At 37.6% G+C, this 20,895-nt stretch overlaps 1 protein-coding gene across 4 annotated transcripts in view; it reads right to left on the reverse strand.

The window, feature by feature from the left end:
- The window catches only part of KAT6B (K(lysine) acetyltransferase 6B), a 105,928-nt gene that overhangs the window by 27,097 nt on the left and 57,936 nt on the right, over positions 1–20,895 (reverse strand). Inside the window, exons 4-12 of one of the 4 annotated variants that reach the window (XM_014956326.1) lie at positions 18,160–18,275; positions 17,907–17,988; positions 16,772–16,904; positions 13,264–13,646; positions 11,683–11,804; positions 9,722–9,837; positions 7,529–7,670; positions 4,324–4,485; positions 2,157–2,250 (exon numbers count right to left, since the gene is read on the reverse strand). In XM_014956326.1, coding sequence (XP_014811812.1) covers positions 2,157–2,250; positions 4,324–4,485; positions 7,529–7,670; positions 9,722–9,837; positions 11,683–11,804; positions 13,264–13,646; positions 16,772–16,904; positions 17,907–17,988; positions 18,160–18,275 — 1,350 coding nt within the window. Of the gene's footprint in view, positions 1–2,156; positions 2,251–4,323; positions 4,486–7,528; positions 7,671–9,721; positions 9,838–11,682; positions 11,805–12,720; positions 13,647–16,771; positions 16,905–17,906; positions 17,989–18,159; positions 18,276–20,895 lie in introns of those variants that run through there. The other 3 variants (XM_014956325.1, XM_014956327.1, XM_014956328.1) reach the window with 3 other exon arrangements.

Genomic DNA, 20,895 nt, shown 5'->3' on the forward strand with positions numbered 1-20,895 from the left:
GTTCTGGTTACTGTTATAAAAGAGACAAGTACCAGTGACTACTTCACAGAATTCAAAACAGAGCAGTTTAGATGTGCTGCCTGCATGACAAACGAAAACTTAACATTCAGAACATAAATTTTATTTCCCAATAACTTTATAAGAACATGACAATCTAGAGAATGTTACTGGCAAAATACATTTTAAACTATGACTAGCTTGCTCTGTTCAAGTTCAGAATAACAAGTGGGGTTTTATTATATCCCATCTTCTCAGGCCAGTTAGAGCAACTTCTCAGAGACCACAAGTGAACAGATACAGACTTTCTCAGTCACTTCTTGGTTCATCATTCTGTTGGAAACTGCGACAGTCTGATTCCCAGTTAGTTACTGGAACCTCTGTCCAGAAGACAGAGGCAAAACACCGTGTAAATGTCTGTTTGCCGTAGCTACAGAAGAGGCTAAAGCTGGTCTCTGGACTCTGCCCAGCATGTATATGGCTGCAGCCTACACCTGTGATGTGAACATGGCTGCAAAGAGGAAAGGCATAAAGAAGAGCACCAGATGAGGTTAAGGATACCATTAGTTCATGTTGCAAGTTATCACAGAAATCCTAATGATTCAAACAACCCAATGTACTTGCAGATTTTTCCACAAGGTTGAGGGATAGAATACCCTACTGATTTTTCCAGATTTCCACAGTAACAGGCAGAGCACAGATCCAAAAGGACAGAGCATATCCATATCCAGACTTTCTGTGGAATGCACAGGTCTCATAACTGTGCCATCAGTTTCGTAGACATAATTATTGCAAATTCAACCAGAGTAACGTTTCTTGAGAGTGCTTTTTTTGGAAAGACACCACAGAGTAAAAACCAAAGAAAAAGCCTAGAAGTACTTACCAGTTGTGCCTAGTAAGAGTTCCCATCTCCTTTTGCAATAAAGAGATCTTAACCCTAAAACAGGGTCAATTTCTACCTAAGTAAATCTGAAGTTCACCCTGCAGTTCCTGAAATGCACGGTACTTCTCCCTGCCTTTCCTAAAAGGCTGCAGAAGGCGCACAATGGAACAGCTGCTGTGTTCTGCTCCAGTGATGGCGACATTTCAGTGGTGGATTAAGTGGTCCAGAACCATCCTTACCTAACTCACAAGGGTACAGTGAAGACTGTTCATAAAGCCATGCAACGATGAGACACACTAAGTATCTTTATGAACTTTAGCACAGTCATGCTGGGTAGAACACTACAAGACAGAGAACTCGAAAACTCTACAGTTACAAATTATTGTCTTTGTCCTGCTGTTATACTGTAATGTATTTTTATTTGCATTTTAATGTTCTTGCATACACCTTCAGGGCAGGAATCCTATTATCTTAACTATCTCTATTGTCATGTAATTCTACAGTGCTTTCAAAAAAAGTAAAAGTGAAAACTAACCACATGCAATATACGCTAATTCCTTTATCATACTCCTTCTAAATTACAGTAGGAAGTTGGATTCAGTTGTAGTGAGGACACTTATCTGAGAATTTTCTTTAGATGATTTTGTTTGGAGTCTCTTTGCAGCTTAAAGATTTGGGGAATAACAAATCTATATTTAAACAACTGTGCCTGAAGCTTTATAATAGGTCAGACAACTCAGCAAAATAAAGCAGCAAGTACATACACAGCCACGAGCGCCTATGCTTTTTTTGGTAACATTTCCACTAAGGAAGTGATGAACTTAAAGACAAAAAACCAAAATACATTCCTTGTACGTAGCAATTCTTCAGCTAGAACATTTCTTTAGCTAAAAGAAGATGTAAGTTAGAAATATTAGAATGTAGAGAATCCCTTGGACTAACACTTTCTTAGCTTTAATTACAAATAATTGCCTCTGCTTATACTAACTAGTAAAGCAAAATGGAAAGTAATTTAGACAATTCATTCAGAGTAATAGCTTTGTGAACTAATATTACTGCTGAGAGATTCATTCTCAATTTCCTTGAGTACTGTAACAGAGCAGCAGTAAGTTTCTCACTTCAGGGAGCTTTTCTATGCTATGTGAATATAAACAGAAATCCCATTATCTATTGATAAAAACAACAAAGCAAGTTAAATAAAGTTTCATATGTTACAATTCCTTACAACAGCCATCAGCTCCCTGGATCACAAGTGTAAATAGAACACTTCACTTACTGAAATCAATGAGAAACCTTCCAAATCCTTGCCTTTGGTATTGGGGCATGATCATTATGCAGGAGACATTGTACTTCTGCTGGCAAAGCTTTTCCTGTGGGAAGGAGAAACAGATCAAGTATGTCAAAGCACTGCTGAAGTGGGCAATTGCCTGCACCTGCCACTGTCCTTGTAAAATATCCCAATAAGGTGAACAGATGCATGGGGTCAGTACCAAAGTCAAATAATTCCACTTTAATATTTAATTCCAAGAAGGAAGTATCAAACATACTCTTCAAAATATTTATTAGCTAACTACTCAGCTTCTTAAAAAATAAATATGTTGTCTAAACAGCATAATGAAGTTTAAGTGCTGTAAAGGAGGACGGCAGGAGGAAGAGGGAAAGATTTTCATGCTTCGCTGACCATTCTGTCAAAGATATAAAAGTGGAAAAATAATATCCATACACACAGTGAAGTTGTATTTTCTGCAGTTGCTACACTAAGTGCCTGCCGGTTTCCATCTATATTTTGTCTTCTCTCTCTGAATGAATATGGGGTGGGAGGGAGGGGAGGAACCCCATACCCATAGACATAAGAAGCCTTACTTGAAGCATATTCACTTTTCAAAACTGAACATTTCTCAGCTGAACACAAATTCAGGCAAAATGCTCAGAAGCCAGGGCTCTTCCAGAGAGAATGAAGTCATATAATATACAGGCAATGGAGGCAAATATTATACTGATTGTTTAAGATAACAGAAGGAAGAATCTTAACGAGAAAGTTGTTCTAACAATGTATGGCTATAGGTCCTTTCTAATTTATTGCTACAAAAGAGTGAGTCTTGAAGCCTTGTTACATTTAAAAGATTACACACACACAAAAAAAATAAACCCCAAATCAGCACTAGGGAGTTTTGAGGGAGACCAAATAAATCAACCAAAAATATCTGGGTCAGCAATAACTGACAAGAAGTTGTGGCAAGCACAGGGATAGTTTAAGACACCACCTATCACGCCTCCACACACGACACCAGACCAGTGATGACACTGATGGGATCACGTGCCAGTATGTTAGCTTCCCAAAGTTTCTTCAGCTGTGAGAGCAGACACCATGCCATATTTTGTAAAGTTTCCTAGTTTCTCTGTCATTGTGAAGTATTTCCTCTGTACAGGCTTCTCGAACTCTCAAGACTGCCAGTAGGAAGTTCACATCCTGGCAAGGTATTTATGATCAGGGAAGAAAAGTCACAGCGCTTCTGCCACTGAGAGCACACACATGCACACATGTTGCTTGTTGGTTTTTTTTAAAGGAAAAAAAAAAGGTAGGGGGCAGGACAAAGTTATTTAGTAAATAATTTCAGTACTTCAGTGGATTTTGAGATGAAGTGTCTTTTTCTAAGTTTCAGTAGCGAGAACAGTAGTGATCATCAGATGTGACAAACAGACTAACCAAAAGCAATTCATCACATTTCTTATGGACAAATTGACTAATGGAAGCTTTTCCTGTTGCAGACACGTCTAATTATACTTCACCATTATTTTTGGTCACCTTTTTCAAGACAGTCCACAAAAGTATTACTTCTGTCTATAGCATCCATCAATTGCTTTAAAATTCAAAGCAAAACCACAAGCAATAAAGACATCACTCTAAAGAAGACATCCACCATAAAGTTAGGCACTGCATTCTTACACCCAGTGCAACGAGCCCCTGCAGTCGATCAGACTGTACACAGGAGATGAACTCCGCTGGCCATTTATGTCTAAACTGCCAGCTTGAACTGACAGCACTAAAACCATGAAAACACAGCAACATTTCAAATACCTAGCACTTTCAGGAGTTAGGCTTGGCATACTATTGCAAAAAATAGTAGGGATAGGAAAAAGATTTAATTTTCAACTGAAATCACAAAACATTATGGAAAAAAAACCCAAAAAACCCCAACCCCCCATAACCAAGCCAACAAAAAACCCCCAATGAACGTGGCTGAATGCACATACAATTTCTCAATTTGCATCAGTCTTTGAGACAAGAAAGTGCAAGTGTATTTGAGACAACACACATTATATTTGAGATTTATAGAGAAGATTTCAAGCTTCTGAATTATTTTTCTTTGCCGTTAGCACAAATATCAAGAAGAGCGGGAAATTATGAATGTTCAAAAAAAACCCCACTTTTTTTTTTTTACCTTGGAGAAATATCCAACTAAATGGCAGCCTTTCTCATCATTTTTTGTAAGGACATAGAAGAGGAATGGTTCAACATCATAATACAAGGTTTTGTGGTCCAGAAAAAGCTTAGCTAACAAACAAAGATTCTGACAATAAATTTTGCTCACGTTTCCATCAACCTAGAAAGCAAGACAGATGCAGTTATTTCCAGTGCCACCAACATGTTAGGACAAAACAAGTTCTTGAAATCAATCATATCCTAGAAGGAAACATGAACAAGATGGTGTTACAGAAAAGAAACAAAACACATTAAGTTTCAGAAGAGAAATGGCCCAGCTTCTTGTTAAATAAGAATTCTCCAGTTAGTACTAATTACTTTGCATTTGTAAGTATCCTCTGAGGATCTGGATTTATTAAAGAAAGTAACTTCATCTTTTAATTGTTCAAGTGAGACTTACCTCTTTCACTTCATTCCTGGAATGAAAATGAATGACTGGCAGACAGTACAAAAATGTACTGGTTAGTGATTTGCTAGAAGGCAGTGGTATACAACAATTAAAAAACCCAAACCCAAAACAATGAAGTGTGTTATGCTGAATCCTTAAGGTGTAAGGCCAATGAATGAGTTGCCAATTACATTTCAATTACAGCAGTGTTTTAGATAAATTGGACAAGATGGACAAGACAAAATATCTATGCTGGACTAAAACACTATTGAGCAAGACAAGTAAATTTCCAGGCTAAGTACTACAATTAGTCTAGGTATGTTACGAGTGTAAAGAGTCAAGCTGTGACTCAGACAGCTACAGAAAAGCCAGACAGAGACACAGATTTCCTAGATCAAGTAGTTACTCGCTGAAAGGGAAGGCTCAGTCAAAGGCAGCAGCATTTTTTAAATAATCTTCTTAATGGAAAAGTTTGTGTGTACTTTGATAAAGCCACTAGCTGTATTTCATTCACATAGCCAGCCAAAGGGCATGTACATCATGCCAAAAAGAAGTCACATTCTATTCTACTTTGTTTTTAGTAAGAATCCTAGTTACAAGTCTAAGTAAAATCCAACCTTTTGGATATATTTAGGGATTTCAAGGTGACTTCAGTAGCACAGTTGCATTATCTGGATTAAAGAAAAATCATTTAATGGACAGCTACTGCTCCTAAAGGCATTAGAACAAACTTGCATACGGTACTCTAGAACCTATAAAATACAGTAAGCTCTCCTACAACTCCATTTGTTGACCCCTTTGATTCCTTTTCACACTTCTTAGCAAGTGTGCAAATTAAATGCAAGCATTAACCAAGTAGAAATCATCACCGGGTAAGCCATAAGCCTGAAAAACAAAACTATGTAAACTATCTTTTCTAGTAAGAACATTTGTACAGGAATTTAAATAACTCCTTAAATTTCAAGCAAACCCAGCTTGATTATGAGTTTTAAACGCATGGGAGGGAAGGTGGAAGGACTGCCACTTCAAAAGCAAGCATCTGTCAAAAGTTTCTTGCATACAGCATAGTAGTAAACTACGTCAAAGTCTTCTCAAATCTGTCAAAGTCATGCTCTGGGCAGAGGTACATAAATCTTAAAATGTCAACCTCATTTGTATTTCTCCCAAAAACAGAAAGCATGAAGGAAACCACAAACCCTTCATTCTGTCAAACAGAAAATGGATACAATGAATTTCTGAAAGTACTTGTGAGGAAGGCCATCAACTGATAAGTTTCTACAGTTAGCAGAGTAACAACTGACATTAACCTTTGAATTAAAAAAAAAAAAACCACTTTATTTCAAAAATCCTAATGTAAGTGCTAATTGAAGCACCTAAAATAGAGAAAGGGAATAAAAGCAGTAGAGAAAGAGTCAGGACACCGCTTTCACATGCGCCTTGTTTTCCACATGTTTCTTGTATCAATCCCCACCCTCCCCCTTTCTCAGAGCTATACTTTTCTTTTGTTTGTTTTTTTTAGGAAGTTTTTGTTCATGTGTTGGCAGTAGCTGGGAAACAGGATTTGCCTTATTGTATATTGCACGACTCTTAACACCTGCTAACAGAGGAAAATCTAAGGTATTTTGGACTGACTAGGACAATTTTGTTTCTTGGTAGGAAAAGAGTTAAGTCTGTTCACAACTTCAGTCTTTTGCTGGCAGATCTACAATCTTTATAAAAACTGCCCAAGACAGGAAGGAAGCAATCTTGATGCAGATAGATTTGGGTTTTTTTCATAGCACAAAACCAAACAAGGGAACCAAATATTAAGATCTTGTTCTAATTTAAGTAAGGACTGCAAAACTGCATCTACCATTGTTTGAACAGATCATGGCCACGACCAAGCATGACAGACATTGGTACAATATGAAAACACAAGCTTCAAGTAAAATCGATGGCATCTGCTTCTTAATTGTAGGTATCAATATACACATCTAAATACTGCTGTTGATAAACAGCCTCAAAAGAAATCCTAGTAACCCTGGCAGTCTTTTCACTTAATGCAATCAGTAACAACTCTTGAGACATAGGAATGAGGAGGTTAATGCACAGATCAGTAGCTGTGGGCATGCTATCTGAAGCACAGAATTCTATTGCCCAGGATACCCTTGTGAACCCCAAACTTTAACAGAAGTCATCTCCCAAGAGAATAATTTAGATTCTAAAGGAATACTTATCCACAAACTCAAGTCTGGACTTCCTAAATTAAAGGCAGTGTGTTCTGGCCAAAGTTGGATGAAACCTGTCATCCAACCAGGATGTTTCAGGGCAAATTTCTCAAACATCCAAAAGGAAAGCAAAAGCACTTAGTAGCTACATTTGTATTTTTAGAACAATACCCAAGAACTACTTCGCTTGCTTATATACAATGGAAGCATCTACATTATGATTAGTATTCTCCCTGAACCCAAGATATTCATGTAGTCAGAAATGAATGGGCATGAGAGGTACTTTTGCTGCGAAGGGACAGGCAAACCAGTCAAAGAGCTTCTGTTGCAGTCCCTATTTAAAATTCAGGCAAGACAAGTATCTGAAGAGGCTGGGTAATGCATGAAGGACAGGTAATGGAAGTAAGAATTGTGACAGAACAGGACAGGGAAGATGGACTTGGTTTTGCAGCATAAGAAGAATCTTCAAGGAAGTATTTAAGTATGTTAAAGTTTTCACTCGTTCTACAGCTGGTCTATAAGGTCTACAAACCTGTTACTTTCAGAAATTTAGATTTTGATATACCTACCTCAAATACTGAAAGGTCATTTCTTCTGTAGATTTCATTGGCTGGAGGATGAAACCAGCCACATTTCTTTGAGTGCCTTAACAAAATGTTTTTACTTTTCATGTATTTAAGACAGAATTCACACAGGTAAAGCTTTGGTAATCTGTATGAAAATTAGAAAAATATTTTATATAAGAAATTTGTTAAATTCTGTAAACAAAAGAGTTACCAAAAAGTGAAACGCCCTCCCCATTTAAATATAAGCAGCATTTACTCATGGTACCTTAAATTTAAAAAAAAAATAAAATCAAAAAATCATCACATTAGAGTGATTTAACATACATATCAGCCATTAGAACAGGAAGATAAGAAAAGATCAGATCCAATCAATCAGAATGAGCCTAATTCAATAGAGTTGGCCTGTGGTCCACCCTCCAGTAGATCCCAGTTACTTCTCCTTTCCCACATTCCACCTAACTTTTTGCAGTGGTGTCTATCAAAGTAAGCACAATGGAGTTTTACTTCAGAATTTCCCCCTCCTTCTTCCAATAAAGAAAAGGAGGCACAGAGCAGAATGAATACAGGGAATGCCCTTGCCTTTAATTTTAGTTATTTTGTACATGGAAAAGGCTAGGAGATAATTTTTTCTTTCCACTGTCTTTGAAATACTTGGGGGAACAGCAAACTGTAGTAGGATTGTACCCCCACCTAAACTATCACTTAACTTGAACAGAGAAGCCCACCCAAACACCCTGCATCTATGCAAAAAATCTCCCTTCCATACATCTCCATGACATAGGCAGCATAGATTACTGTAGTCATCTGGGAAGGATCTGGGATACAAGCACCCACATGCCCTGGGTAAAACAATGCTGACAAGCTTTCTACATACAAGAAACTGCTCCTTTCAGTGTATTTTATGGCTATTTACCTTCATTTTTATATTACTGAAGCAGTGGAAGACTGCTGCAGAAATTAATTAGTCTACAAAATTTTAGAGTATAGGAAAATCTTTATCTGCTCTGAAGCTACTGGCACATCGTAGGATTATGTTGGGATCACAGCCACTATTTCAGTATTATAAGATAGTTTATCAACAACATAAAAAGTAGTTTGAACTGTTTGTTCCATGATGTAATCCCACTGTACTCAGAGCCAAGAACCACACTGCCTCCTACAGATGCCATCCCATGTTGCCTCATACTAATTATCCATTATTATGCCTCTACCTGGGATTAATGTACTTGATGGAACAGGTAACTTTCTCTTTCACAATATGATATAAATGGAGGGAATAAAAAAGTGACTGAAATGAAATATTAAAACTATAAAAGCAGTGGTAATAAGAGGAAATATAAATGCTCTCTACACTTCTTTAGCCCTTGATTTTTATATTACCAATTCACATTCCCTCATTCCTGCCACACAAAGATGAGGATATCAAGGAACGAGAGGAATGGAGAGAAAAGGCAGTTCACAATAACACAATGCAAAGGCATTTTGGAACAGGCCACATAACCTGGTTGCTCACTATAGCAGTAGAATTTGATAAACTAACATTTCTGAAAACCTCCAATTGTGAGACAGAGCTAATGAATTCATAAAACATTTCTTTTCAGCACATGCAAAAATCAGCAGAGATCTGCTGAGCATGCACGCTAATTTGGGCTCTCTGCCTGACTCCAAGGTGCACCCTGGCAAAGAAGGCCAGAAATGAGATGCTGCCCCAACTTGCTCACTTAGACTTTATTTATCTAGCATGTTCAGACTTCTCCCTGCTCCCTAGAAAAAGGAGGTTAACAAATTCTGGATGACAAACAAGATTCATTGCTCTAAATGGCCAGAAATTGGACATACTTGGTTGCAATAGTCAAAAAACCAAAAAGAAACCAAACCAAACAAGTAACACCCAAAGAAACAAAGCAGAACCCAACAAAACAAAACAAAAAAAACACCCCACCCAAACAAAACCATACCAATACACACTGCAAGATATGCTTATGCAGGACTAGGAAAATTGGTCTTTTTAATGCATCTTTGATTAGAACTAGTAAAAGAAAGACAAGACAAATCCTTGCTCTCACTTATAATTACAAAAGCATATTTACTTTTAAAAGTTTTAAGTTATAAACAATTACAAAAGAGTAAGAAAATCACAATTATCATGGTAGTAAAAATTCCAGCAATGTATGACAATCTCAACAACCTCACTACCTTGCATATTCCTGTGGGTAAGGTGAAGAGTACCAGGTCTGGATCTCATATTTTCCAAACTCAATCACTGAAGGGTATCGCCCACTTGTTTCACCATTGTTTTTACACCCAATTTTCTGTCAGGTGCAATAAAAGCAATATATTAGTTATAGAAAAAGAAAGTCAGCTTTATATCATGGATTTCACCCAGTGAAGGTGTGAGAAACATGAAGCATTCAAAACAGTTGCTTAAGTTCTTCCAACCTGGACAGAGGACAGCGTTTGCAAACACCCAAATAGAAACAGTGACAATTTCTTTCAAGGGCCTAAACAACTAAATATGAAGCTAAGCAAGCAGTGCTGAAACTGCATACCAATAGATGGTGTGTGGCCCAGCCAAATAAGAGGCACAACTGCCTCAGTTCTCCCATGGCATCTACTGCGAGGATTTCTCTACAGTTCTGGTTCAAACTCAAAGCTGTCCTTTTGTCAAAGCAACGAGGGAGAAGGAATCAGCAGAACCCTTCTGGAGTCCTTGGAATTCACTTCGTAACAGTCAACAGTAAACTAACACACACTAATCTCAACTATTATACTGAAGTTCAGCTGATCAGAAAATGACTGCTAAAGGGCTGGTGAAATACAAACAAGTACAAACTAGTAACAAAGTTGAATCTTTAAACTTGTTTTATTGGTTAATATACTCTGAATTAAGATTATAAAAAGGTCACTGCATTGACCCATAGCAGGAAATGTCAGTTCTTGTACACTAAATCTGAAAAAAAATTGACTTCCATTACTGAAAAAAGTACAAGACATACTCATTTATGACGTATTTTATAAAAAGCAGAAGTTGAAACATAACATGCAGCTCCCTTCTGACCCAGGTTTTCAAAGACATTCGTTGCTCATTTCATAGACACAGGAAAGTGAAAGTCTGTTTTGCTATAGGAAGATTCAGCTGCCACGTCCAGTTCAGCTGATCAGAAAATGACTGCTAAAGGGCTGGTGAAATACAAACAAGTACAAACTAGTAACAAAGTTGAATCTTTAAACTTGTTTTATTGGTTAATATACTCTGAATTAAGATTATAAAAAGGTCACTGCATTGACCCATAGCAGGAAATGTCAGTTCTTGTACACTAAATCTGAAAAAAAATTGACTTCCATTACTGAAAAAAGTACAAGACATACTCATTTATGACGTATTTTATAAAAAGCAGAAGTTGAAACATAACATGCAGCTCCCTTCTGACCCAGGTTTTCAAAGACATTCGTTGCTCATTTCATAGACACAGGAAAGTGTCTGCTATAGGAAGATTCAGCTGCCACGTCCAGCTTACTTGGCAAAAAGCCCCACGAAAAAGCCAAAACAACTCAGCCTCCAAAAGCTTTAAGATTACCACTATGTACCTTAAAGAAGAACATTACCACCAGCTGGTATAAACAGCTTTAGACAGATTCAGCTCAAATATTTTCACTGCTAGGAAAAGTCTACAGTACTTAAACTCAAAGTGTGTTAAATCAGAGGTAAAATGAAGTTATGAACTCACTAAATCCAGTTTCCTACAAAACAGTATTTGCTGGGACAGACTTAACTTTTCACACTGGCTGCTTTATCTGCAGAGGAAAATCATCAGGCACATTCTTACCAACTGACATCCTCTCAGTCCCGAGCAGGATGTCAGCTATGCTTAATCTCTGTGCTTAATCAGTGGTAGTCCTGTGTCCAAAATGCTCAAGTGTATCTTTCAAAATCTATCCCAAGTGTCACTTATCATCTGACTCATTCCAGTGTGATGCCTCGTCTCCAATCCAGGAGAATGTAACTGTACATACAGTGTCTCCCAAATTAAATTCACAACAAGCATGACACAATGCATGAAAAAGAATATATTAGAAATGAAGATGAAGAGACATATGAAAATGAACTGCGTTTTTATTTACAAAAGTAGCTACACTTTATGCAACATGATTCTTACCTCCAGGGAAAGTTCTCGAGCCTGCTTAAATACTTCCAAATCCTCCTGTGTAACAGTGTCCTTGCTTCCCACCAGATATACATCCGTATTTTCTTGTTTGATGCTTAGTTTGATTTCAGTATCTGTTATTTAAAACCAGCAAAAAGTTTATTCAGATATGAAGGTTACACATGCCTTGCCAAAGTGATACTCCTAAATAGGACTGTAGCAACTATGGCTGTTATGACTCCCCATTTTAACTAAATTTGAGGTTACTAAGTAGAAGAAATGAAACCTTCCCCCCTTGTTTTGTAGTTTGCTGTTGCATGAGCTTTTTGGTACTCGCTTGTCTGTCTGTATAAGCCTTTACAGTGCAGTTCCACTAAATTAGTTTTGAACCTCATGAAATGGAATATATTCTATCACTAAAACTATGCCGCTTGATAAATTCTAGTATATTCTAGAAACTAAAAATAAAAACAAGAGAAAAAAAAGTTGCCCTGAGAAGTTGGAGATCAATGCTAAACTAAGTCTATATTCAAACATTATAAATACCTTTTTTTCTTAAATGAAGTCACTATGAAAAAGGTAGTTCACAACAGTACAGACCAAGTGTTGTGGAGACTGTAGCAGGATGGAATTGTTCATGAAAAAGCAATGGAGCAGAGGGAAATGAACTGAAATGCCCACCATTATAAGCACTGACAGCACACGATCATGATGACAGCACTACTGCCAGAGAAAGGGCAGGGGAAGAACAAGGAAGTAGCATGAACAGTGGCTACTCATGCGGTACTACACAGCCATAAGCAACATTATGAAGGCACTTGGGGCTCCTAGTGTCACTACAGATGCAAAAAATAATAAAAAGGTGGTGTGGTATTAGTCAGAAAAAACGTTTGGGAGATTTAGTCAGCATTAGATAGAAGGTCAAAGTTTTGTTGCCTTCGTATGAAAGTGAAGTAAGAACAAGAGAAATAGCTAAAACCTATGTGACAATATAAGAACTTTGGTTTCGGACGGGACGCAGGTTTGGTTGGCGCTTTGACCTTTGCTTACCATCATCCTGATCAGGTTTAATCCTTCCGTCTGCCAAGCTCCCCTTCCCTGGTGAGGGGGTCCCCATCTGAGGGGTCACTTTATACTTTAATCTGCCTAGAATCCTGTGCTTTTTAAGGAAAGTTGTTCTCTTGAGGCGAGCAATTGCTTTAAAAGCATGTCCTCTAGACACGCCCCATCCAGAGGTACAGGTATGATAAAGAAACCTACTCCTAACCTCTTTCCTTCCATAGAAATGGCTATTAGATTTTGAAGTGGAAGATAATTCTGGTTTACGACGCAAACGCTTGGGTGGCGCATAGCTTGGGTGTCCCTTTTTTCGAGACTGTCCCTGAGTGGTATAGATATGAGAGAGTCCATCAAAGAGTCCCTTTAGCTGACTGTTATTAGGAAGACCTCTAAAGGAGGGTATGCTTGACTGACTGGAAGAACTTTGGGGAGAGTTAGAAGAAGTGCTGGATTTTTGCGAACTGGGGCTCTGACCAGAGATGGGGGTTGGGGGTAGAAGTGAAGAAGGTGGAGGTTTTAGCTTTTGTGTGGTACCTGTAGCCAACACAAGAGAAGTGCATGACTGTTTCTGAGAGACCTTTTTCCTTGGACGATAGTGCTTTGAAAAGTCTATTATTTCACCTCGTGATCTGCGACCATCAGGTGATGGTGTAAAGAACTTAGTAAGGCCATCAATAAGCCCTTTGGTTTTCTTGTTAACTTTAAGTGTAGAGGCAGATATGTAGGTGGAGGTGGTGGTGATTTTGGTGGTGGCACCAGGCCGAGTGGGGTCTGTAACAGGCAATCTGCTGCTTGAATCCTTCACAGATGCAGCATGACCAGATGAAGGTGTGGTACAGACTTTAGTCTTTTGACCCCTACCAGGTGACCCCCTTCCTGTGAATGCATTCACGGATCCTTCATCACTGGTTACAGACCTATGCAAAAATTTGGAAAATAAAAATCAGCATTAAAAACCTGTAACATTTACCAAACAGTACCACAGTTTACACAAGTTACTTATGCCACTGTACTTAAAAATCTTTCAAGAAATTTAAAGACATATGCACTTTGGAAATACATTTCACACTACGATGTAACATCCAATTTTTTTTTTTCCTCCTTTTTCCCTTTCTGCCCCCCACCCCTTCTTCTTTAAAAGACAGTCCATAGTACATATAAACAGAAGCAGCTGGGACAGCAAGTATACCGCCTCCCCAACCACTTTTAGGTATGGCAAAAGCCTGCTGCTTTGGAGAACATCAATGCATTGTGTCTGAGTACAATAACCGCACCATCACCATAAAGTTTTTTTGTACACACAAAGGAGATACACACGTTCAGTGTTAATATATTATTGCATATCAAACCATTTAACTTCAGACTACATTTGCTTGAACTGTAGAGAAAGTTTACTAGTCCATCAAAACAATACAGTCAGTTTTGAAGAAACTGCTTTTTTTTTTTCCACACTTTCATTGGATTAGGTATGTCAACAATAGTACTGAAAATTACTGCCAAAGACCTAAAAGCAAAATGAGGTAGTTTATGAAAAGCATTACAATACAATCAAAGAAAGAAGCTCTGCTTTCTTTAGAAATTTGTTACAATAGCAAAAACAAAAATAGCAAAGGAAAGGAAAAAGCAAAATTGTAAGACCAAGTGGTGTTTGTACCAAAGTTGTAAATCAATCAGGCCTATCATGGAAGCTGTTAAGAAGGAAGAGCAGTAAATATTATTTAAATACTAGAAAGAAAAAGGGCATGCTGAAAGCCAACCATTTGTGACAGCAGTAGTACAGGTTTAGCTGGTCACTGACAGAAGAGAGGAAAACTGAAGGATATGCTGAAGAGTAGTATATTGTAAGTTTATAGAAACAGAATGTTTAAAAAATATTTGTAGTAAAAGAAACAGGTATCAAGAGGCATGATCAAATTGCAAATCCAAACAAAGCTATATAGTTGCTTCCCTTCCCTTTTCCATCCTGCTCTTTGAAGTTAGCTTATTTACTTTGCAGCAGAAAGTTTTCTTCCACAGATTTTGCCTTCTTAATTGAGATGCTGAAGTAATTAATTCCAACAGGTCACTTCTAATTAGAGATTGAACAGCCTGGGGCTACCATCTGGTTTACTGAACTCTAAGGGCCCCCAGTTTAAGAACTAGCCCCTTTTCCACTCACACACCCTTAAATTTGGTTAGCTCCTAAGAGGCAACAAAACCAAAAACTTCTAAGCCTTTTGAATCCTTTGGTGCCACAAGCTTATGTCCATCACAAGATCTATTCTCACTACCAGATGTGGCAATCGCCAGCAGTGCCAGAGGCCAACACACACCTGGTTTTAGTTAATCCTACACAGTAATTTGCCTGTGAAGGGCTTCCTACAGATGGTCAACAGGCAAAAAATTATTCCATTACTACTGGACAGATTTTTCTTTGTACTACAGAAAAAGAACTCGGTGGCATTAGCTAACCTTTCATGTGACCACATGCTTTTCTGTATGACACTGTCGTCTTCTGTACCCCTTGATCACTTTTAAATAGGATTCCATGTGGAAGAGCCTCTTCTTGTCCCGTCTCCTAACCACTATTTTTCCAAAACAAGATTACTTTGTTTTTTATATATTAGACATTGAAGTAATAGAAATGTGGCCACAGTATTGCAAGTACTTATTGTGCCCTAAGTTATTTAGTCAGGAGGAGAAAGGAGAAGTAAAAGAAAGCTTCACCCACTCTTTCTTTAACAGCATACTCTTATGAGCCACTACAACCACATCTTTTACTTTCATGTAGGTCCACACTCCATCTTTGTCCTGTACTGCTTTTGTAGAGCAACACATGCTGAATTTTAGAACAAGGATGAAAAAGGCAAGACAGAAGAACCTGGCAGAGAGAGAGGGGATAGGGAAAACCGTACAGCACCAAGTCAACTTGACTAGTGTGCTGTATTCTAGTACTGTACTGTGAGTATACTTTTTCCTTCTGTTTTCACACGTTGGCTCCACTTGCTCCAGAAATCCTTATTTTGCAAAATGCAAAGTTTTACAGCAGCTACTGTGCAACTCTGAAGAATACCAGACAGGTGTTTAGACTATAGAGAAAAATGGTTGGGTAACAGCCACATGACAGAATGAGTAGTAGATAGAGCCGGAAAGCTTTTCAGCTGCTGAGTTGACTTGGCCAAACAGAGAGTTAAACAGAAGGAGAAGAAAGGCGTATGTGCACAGGAACATGTGATGGAGGGCAAGATGCTACTGGAGTTAACACAGAATCTGTTCCTGTTCAACACTCAGTGTAACGTCAACTCAGCATTTGGATGCTACTTAAACAATCCTCCAACCAAGCCTTAAGATGTCCAACTACAGTGCTTCCTGGAAAGACAGATGCCAAAAGAATTACAGCACTCTCTTTTCTTAGATAAACACATTCCTGAGAAGCAAGAGGAATTACAACCTCTTTCCCTAGTAACCAGTGGCAGCTTAACAGCAGAATTCAAGTGAAAAAATTTTTCCAGAGTACCACTGAAACCATAACTTCTGTAGGTCTTGCACTGTTTGCTTTTTGGAATGAGTCTTGTGAGCTGCTATTAACTAATAAAGTAATTTTTATACAACTTTTGAACAGGTCTTCGAGCAGAACAGTCTCCTGAAGCTGGATATACGTAACTCACTATTAGAGATACCCACTTAATACAGATTCTGTATGCACTTCATTTATTTGAAGCTACACTTAGAAGATAGCTGTGGCATATGTTATCACACATACTTTTATTTGCATCTGCTATTGGTACTAGTTTTGTTAAAACATTATGGGATGTAGAAAAGTTAAATTACAGGAAGCTTTCATCACCTTCTCACACAACACAAGAAGTACCCACTATAATTATGATGTTATCGGTCACTGGGCTTAAAGACATATACTAGAATACTCATCACTTACTTTCCCCAACTTGAAATACATTAAAAACTGTAGTTGAACCTGCATTAACTCTTATCCAAGAGCATTCCCAGAAGCATTTAAAAAAAAAAAGCAAACAACCACAAACAAACCAAAAATGAAACCTACAACATTCGTTGCTTTAGTTTATTTTTCGGTCGTCCAATAGGTTTTGCATATCGTCGCCTTATTTGGGCAGCTTTCTCATGAAGTAGCTTTCTCCCTTTCTTCTTTGGTCTACAGACCTGGCAAATCCACATCCCTACATAGAAGGAAAAAAAGTTTAACTGTACACAGTTTATTTAATCTGTACAGCAGGTGTCTACCGAATACATGCCAAGTACACAAGGTCAACAGACTGTCTTAAGAACAGGACACAGGGAAGAAGAAGTGGATAGAGAAGAGTGATTCACTTCTACCTATACTCTGAAATTGCTGAAAAGCAAATTGCTCTTGGAAAGAGGAAAAAAGAGGCAACAAAGATCACAGAAAAGATCGTGAGCAAACGGGTTCTTAGAAGAATTTCTGTTCTAGCTTGTCCCTCCTTATACAACCTAGATCTTTCTTCAGATACAAGATGGGGAAAGAGTGACTTGTACATTAGAAAGCAATCTGAGCTATAGTACCCTAAAGAAAAAAAACATACCACACCCGAGGTATGTTTGTTTTAATATACAACTTGAATTTGGCATCCTTTTAACATTAGAAGACCCCGTCTGAACACTTATTTATTATAGATAATGCTGGGGACTTTGGGGGAAAAATAGCTGGAAAAAGTCTTTAGTGTAACTTTAAGATTAAATAGGAGAATCCATGAAGATGGGAGAGCAGAAGTGAGAGGTGCTACATATCAGAAATCTAGAGATTATAGAACCTGAGCAAACAAAACACCTGTGTGTCTTCATCTGTTTTTTAAATTACTCATACACATGGCATGAAGCAGCAGGCTTTTTTACTTGCTCTAAGGATTTCTTTGTCAGAGTACATACTCCAAACATTTTAACAGCCTTTGTAAAACTTCACCTTCAATAAACTGGCCAACAAATCAATACACAGTGGATTCATCTGGTTAGCTGACCCCAGACCTTTACTATTTCCCTGAGAAATCTCAAGTAAAGAAAACTAAAGTATTGGTTTTGAGATGACTGATCTAATACTGTTTACCAAGGCAAAAATAATTAGCATACTCAAGAACTTTTGATCACTTAATATGAGAAAAGACTGTGAACGAAAGTATTTTCATTGAAAGGATTTTTATTATCACCTTTTGGCATTCGGGAAAGTGGTGGGTCACAGCACTCCATGTGGAACCCTCTATCACAGGAGTCGCAAAAAAGCATGTTATCCTGAAGGGAGGGGTGAGGGGAAGGGGGCAGGGAAGGAAGAGGAAGAGGAAAAAAAGACTTAATACAGTATTGCTTGAACTTGTACATCAGTGATTTGTATTTGCACATGTGCTAAATATAGATCTATGGTAAACAAAGTGAAGTCAGGTAACACTCAACAGTCTAACTTACTGCATTTTTGCCTTGGATCCTACACGCACTGCACGTCTTGCATTCAATACACTGCCATCTTAAGGCCTTCACGTTTGTTGTTAACTCAGGACAGAATTTTAAACATGATGGATGTCCTAAAAAAAAAACAAAAACACACAAAATATTTGAAGCTTGAGATTTAAGATTGTTAAAATGGATTCTTAAGTTCAACAGGATGTAGTGAGCACCACCAGAACCCTGCAAGCACCAGCTGTTCTCAGAAGTTTGCAACACATTACTTAACTCATCTACTTCATACAAAGATACAGAACAACTAAAATAAATAAATAAAACTCATTTAGGAAGACAGGCAGAAAGTTGACTTCTACTGTAACTTACATCTGCAAATGGTCTACACAAGCACATGAAACTGAATTTTTATTTTCACTCAGTTATTCCCACAGCATATTAAACTGCCATTGGTTCTGAAAAAATTGTCTTTACAAACTTGACCCCACTCTACTTTCACAGCAGAGCAACATAAACAGAGGAAATCTTTAGATAAAACCATATTAGTTATTTTTCTCAATATACTAAGTATCTACCAGACAAACTTAATAGTCAAACTATTACGCGTTTTCATTCCAACTTATTACTTAATTATATACAAAGAACAATTTCAAGGCATCAAGAAAGAAAAAAAGAAAAAAAAAGGATCAGGCAATTGGCACAAGAAAAACTTACTGCAAAGGAAGATTTACAACAGTGGTGGAGAGAAAGAGTAGGTAAACTACCACCTCCCATGAAACTATGTTTTATTCCATGGCATGATCATCCTCCTTCCATGGTAGCCTAGGCCTACTTGGCTTTTCCAACTAATACAAGATATCAGACAACTAAACACATGCAACACTTTAGGCAATACTAACAATGATATTTTATGTGTTCAACAACCTCAGAGTGTACCTTTAATCCAGAAAAGATAAAAGCACTGCTAAATAGGAAGGGATAAGCCTTCCCAGGGAAATACTTTTTGCCAGTGTTATATTCAGAGATTATCAAGAACATCAGCCCACAGGTTGTCAGAGAGATAAGAATCCCTGATGCCATGCTGCACTTATAGATGGCTGCAGTGACGTGATGTGCATGAAGGATGCTTTCTTCTTCCTGTCAGAGTCAGGGTACATGCTTTCTTCCAGGTAATGGTCTAGTCATGGTGATTCAGACTTTCTCCACCTGCTGATTCTCAGTTCAAGACTGAGCTAAACCACCACAAGCAAGAATACAGGCAAAACCATGAGCATTTGCTATTTTTGTCTTCTAGTGGACTGAGGCATGAATGGCAAAAATGACTGATGGAATGCAAGGCCAACTTGAATAAATGCAAATTTCAGATTTTATTTGCTTTTATTATATGTATCCAAGACTTAATCCACTTTTTGTCTTTAAAAGACAACTTAAATTGTGTAAATATCCTCAAAATAAAATGCAGAAATATAATATATTGGTAAAGAACAATCAATAATAAATTCAAAGAGTAGCTTCAAAACCAAAGATGTTGAAAAAAGCATTGTCATTTGATTCTTAGCATACAGTTTAAGACACATTAACAAATTTTTGTAGTTAAAGCCAAACATGGACTGAAAAGTGGCTATTTTTTCTTGACAGTGACAAGTATACTCCATAACTACAGCTGAGTTAAATGATACACTGTTCCCTTCACTAAAGCTTAACAAGTACTTCATTTAAAAAAAATCTGCTAAAAAATATGAAAAAAGCTCCCTAGAGTGGCTAGTATTAATAATCAATATCACAAAAAGACTTATTTCATCAACCATGAATTAACAACTATATTAGCAAATTAAACTGTAATCATAAACCAATTACCTCCATATAAGTACATTTCATCTCAGTTATCTACCCTGCACAGAAGTGATTTACTTCAAGGAGCAAGTAAGTTATGGTTCAAATTGCTGATTTTAACTTTGCCTTAAGTAAATAACTAAGAAGTATAAACAGAAGAAACTTCCATTCTTACTGCTGGGTAGCTACGCACAGATTAGGTGTAACAGGGTTACTTTATTTCTCTGTTATCTACCAACATAACATTTTTCATTCAAGCAATTAAACAGCTAGCTTAATAAATCGGTTATTATCCTTAAGTGTTAGATTTTACCATCAGACAAAAATTCAAGAAAAAAATCCATTGGTATTAAATATGAGGATTCTGCCTGCAACTCCATGTCCTTGAAACACAACTAACTAGAGGCTGCAACAGCGCAAATGGGAATCACGATTATGCATTTCCCTTGTTCTTTTACTGCCTTTCTTAGGTACACACTAGCAGAGACAGCACGGAAGTGTTCAAATTTCAAAATACCATATGGTATTGTTCATTAATAGTTGATAATACTTAACTCTTCAAATTGACATCGTGCAAATATAACAAGTAGAGGGTAACGCCTACCAGACATGAAGTGGTAATCAACACAGTCCCGCTTTTTAAAGGGACTCTGTTTAACTACTTCAGTAATTTAACAAATTTCTGTAGTCGGTCAAACAGAGTGACTGTGACCTTCACCGATTTTACAGCTAGTTTCTTTAAATGTGAAAGAGTTGAAGAGGGAACGCAGCCATGACTGGCTGGTTTCTGGCTCCAAAACTCACAGTGTTTCAGCTCTAACTGATCTGAACTGAAAACGAGAAAATACTATCTTCTTCATATCCAGAAGCAGATATATCTGCCAAGAGGTTTACAACACTTGATCAATCTCT

This window comes from Calidris pugnax, unplaced genomic scaffold, assembly GCF_001431845.1.
Source record: "Calidris pugnax isolate Ruff unplaced genomic scaffold, ASM143184v1 scaffold196, whole genome shotgun sequence".
NCBI lineage: Eukaryota > Metazoa > Chordata > Aves > Charadriiformes > Scolopacidae > Calidris > Calidris pugnax.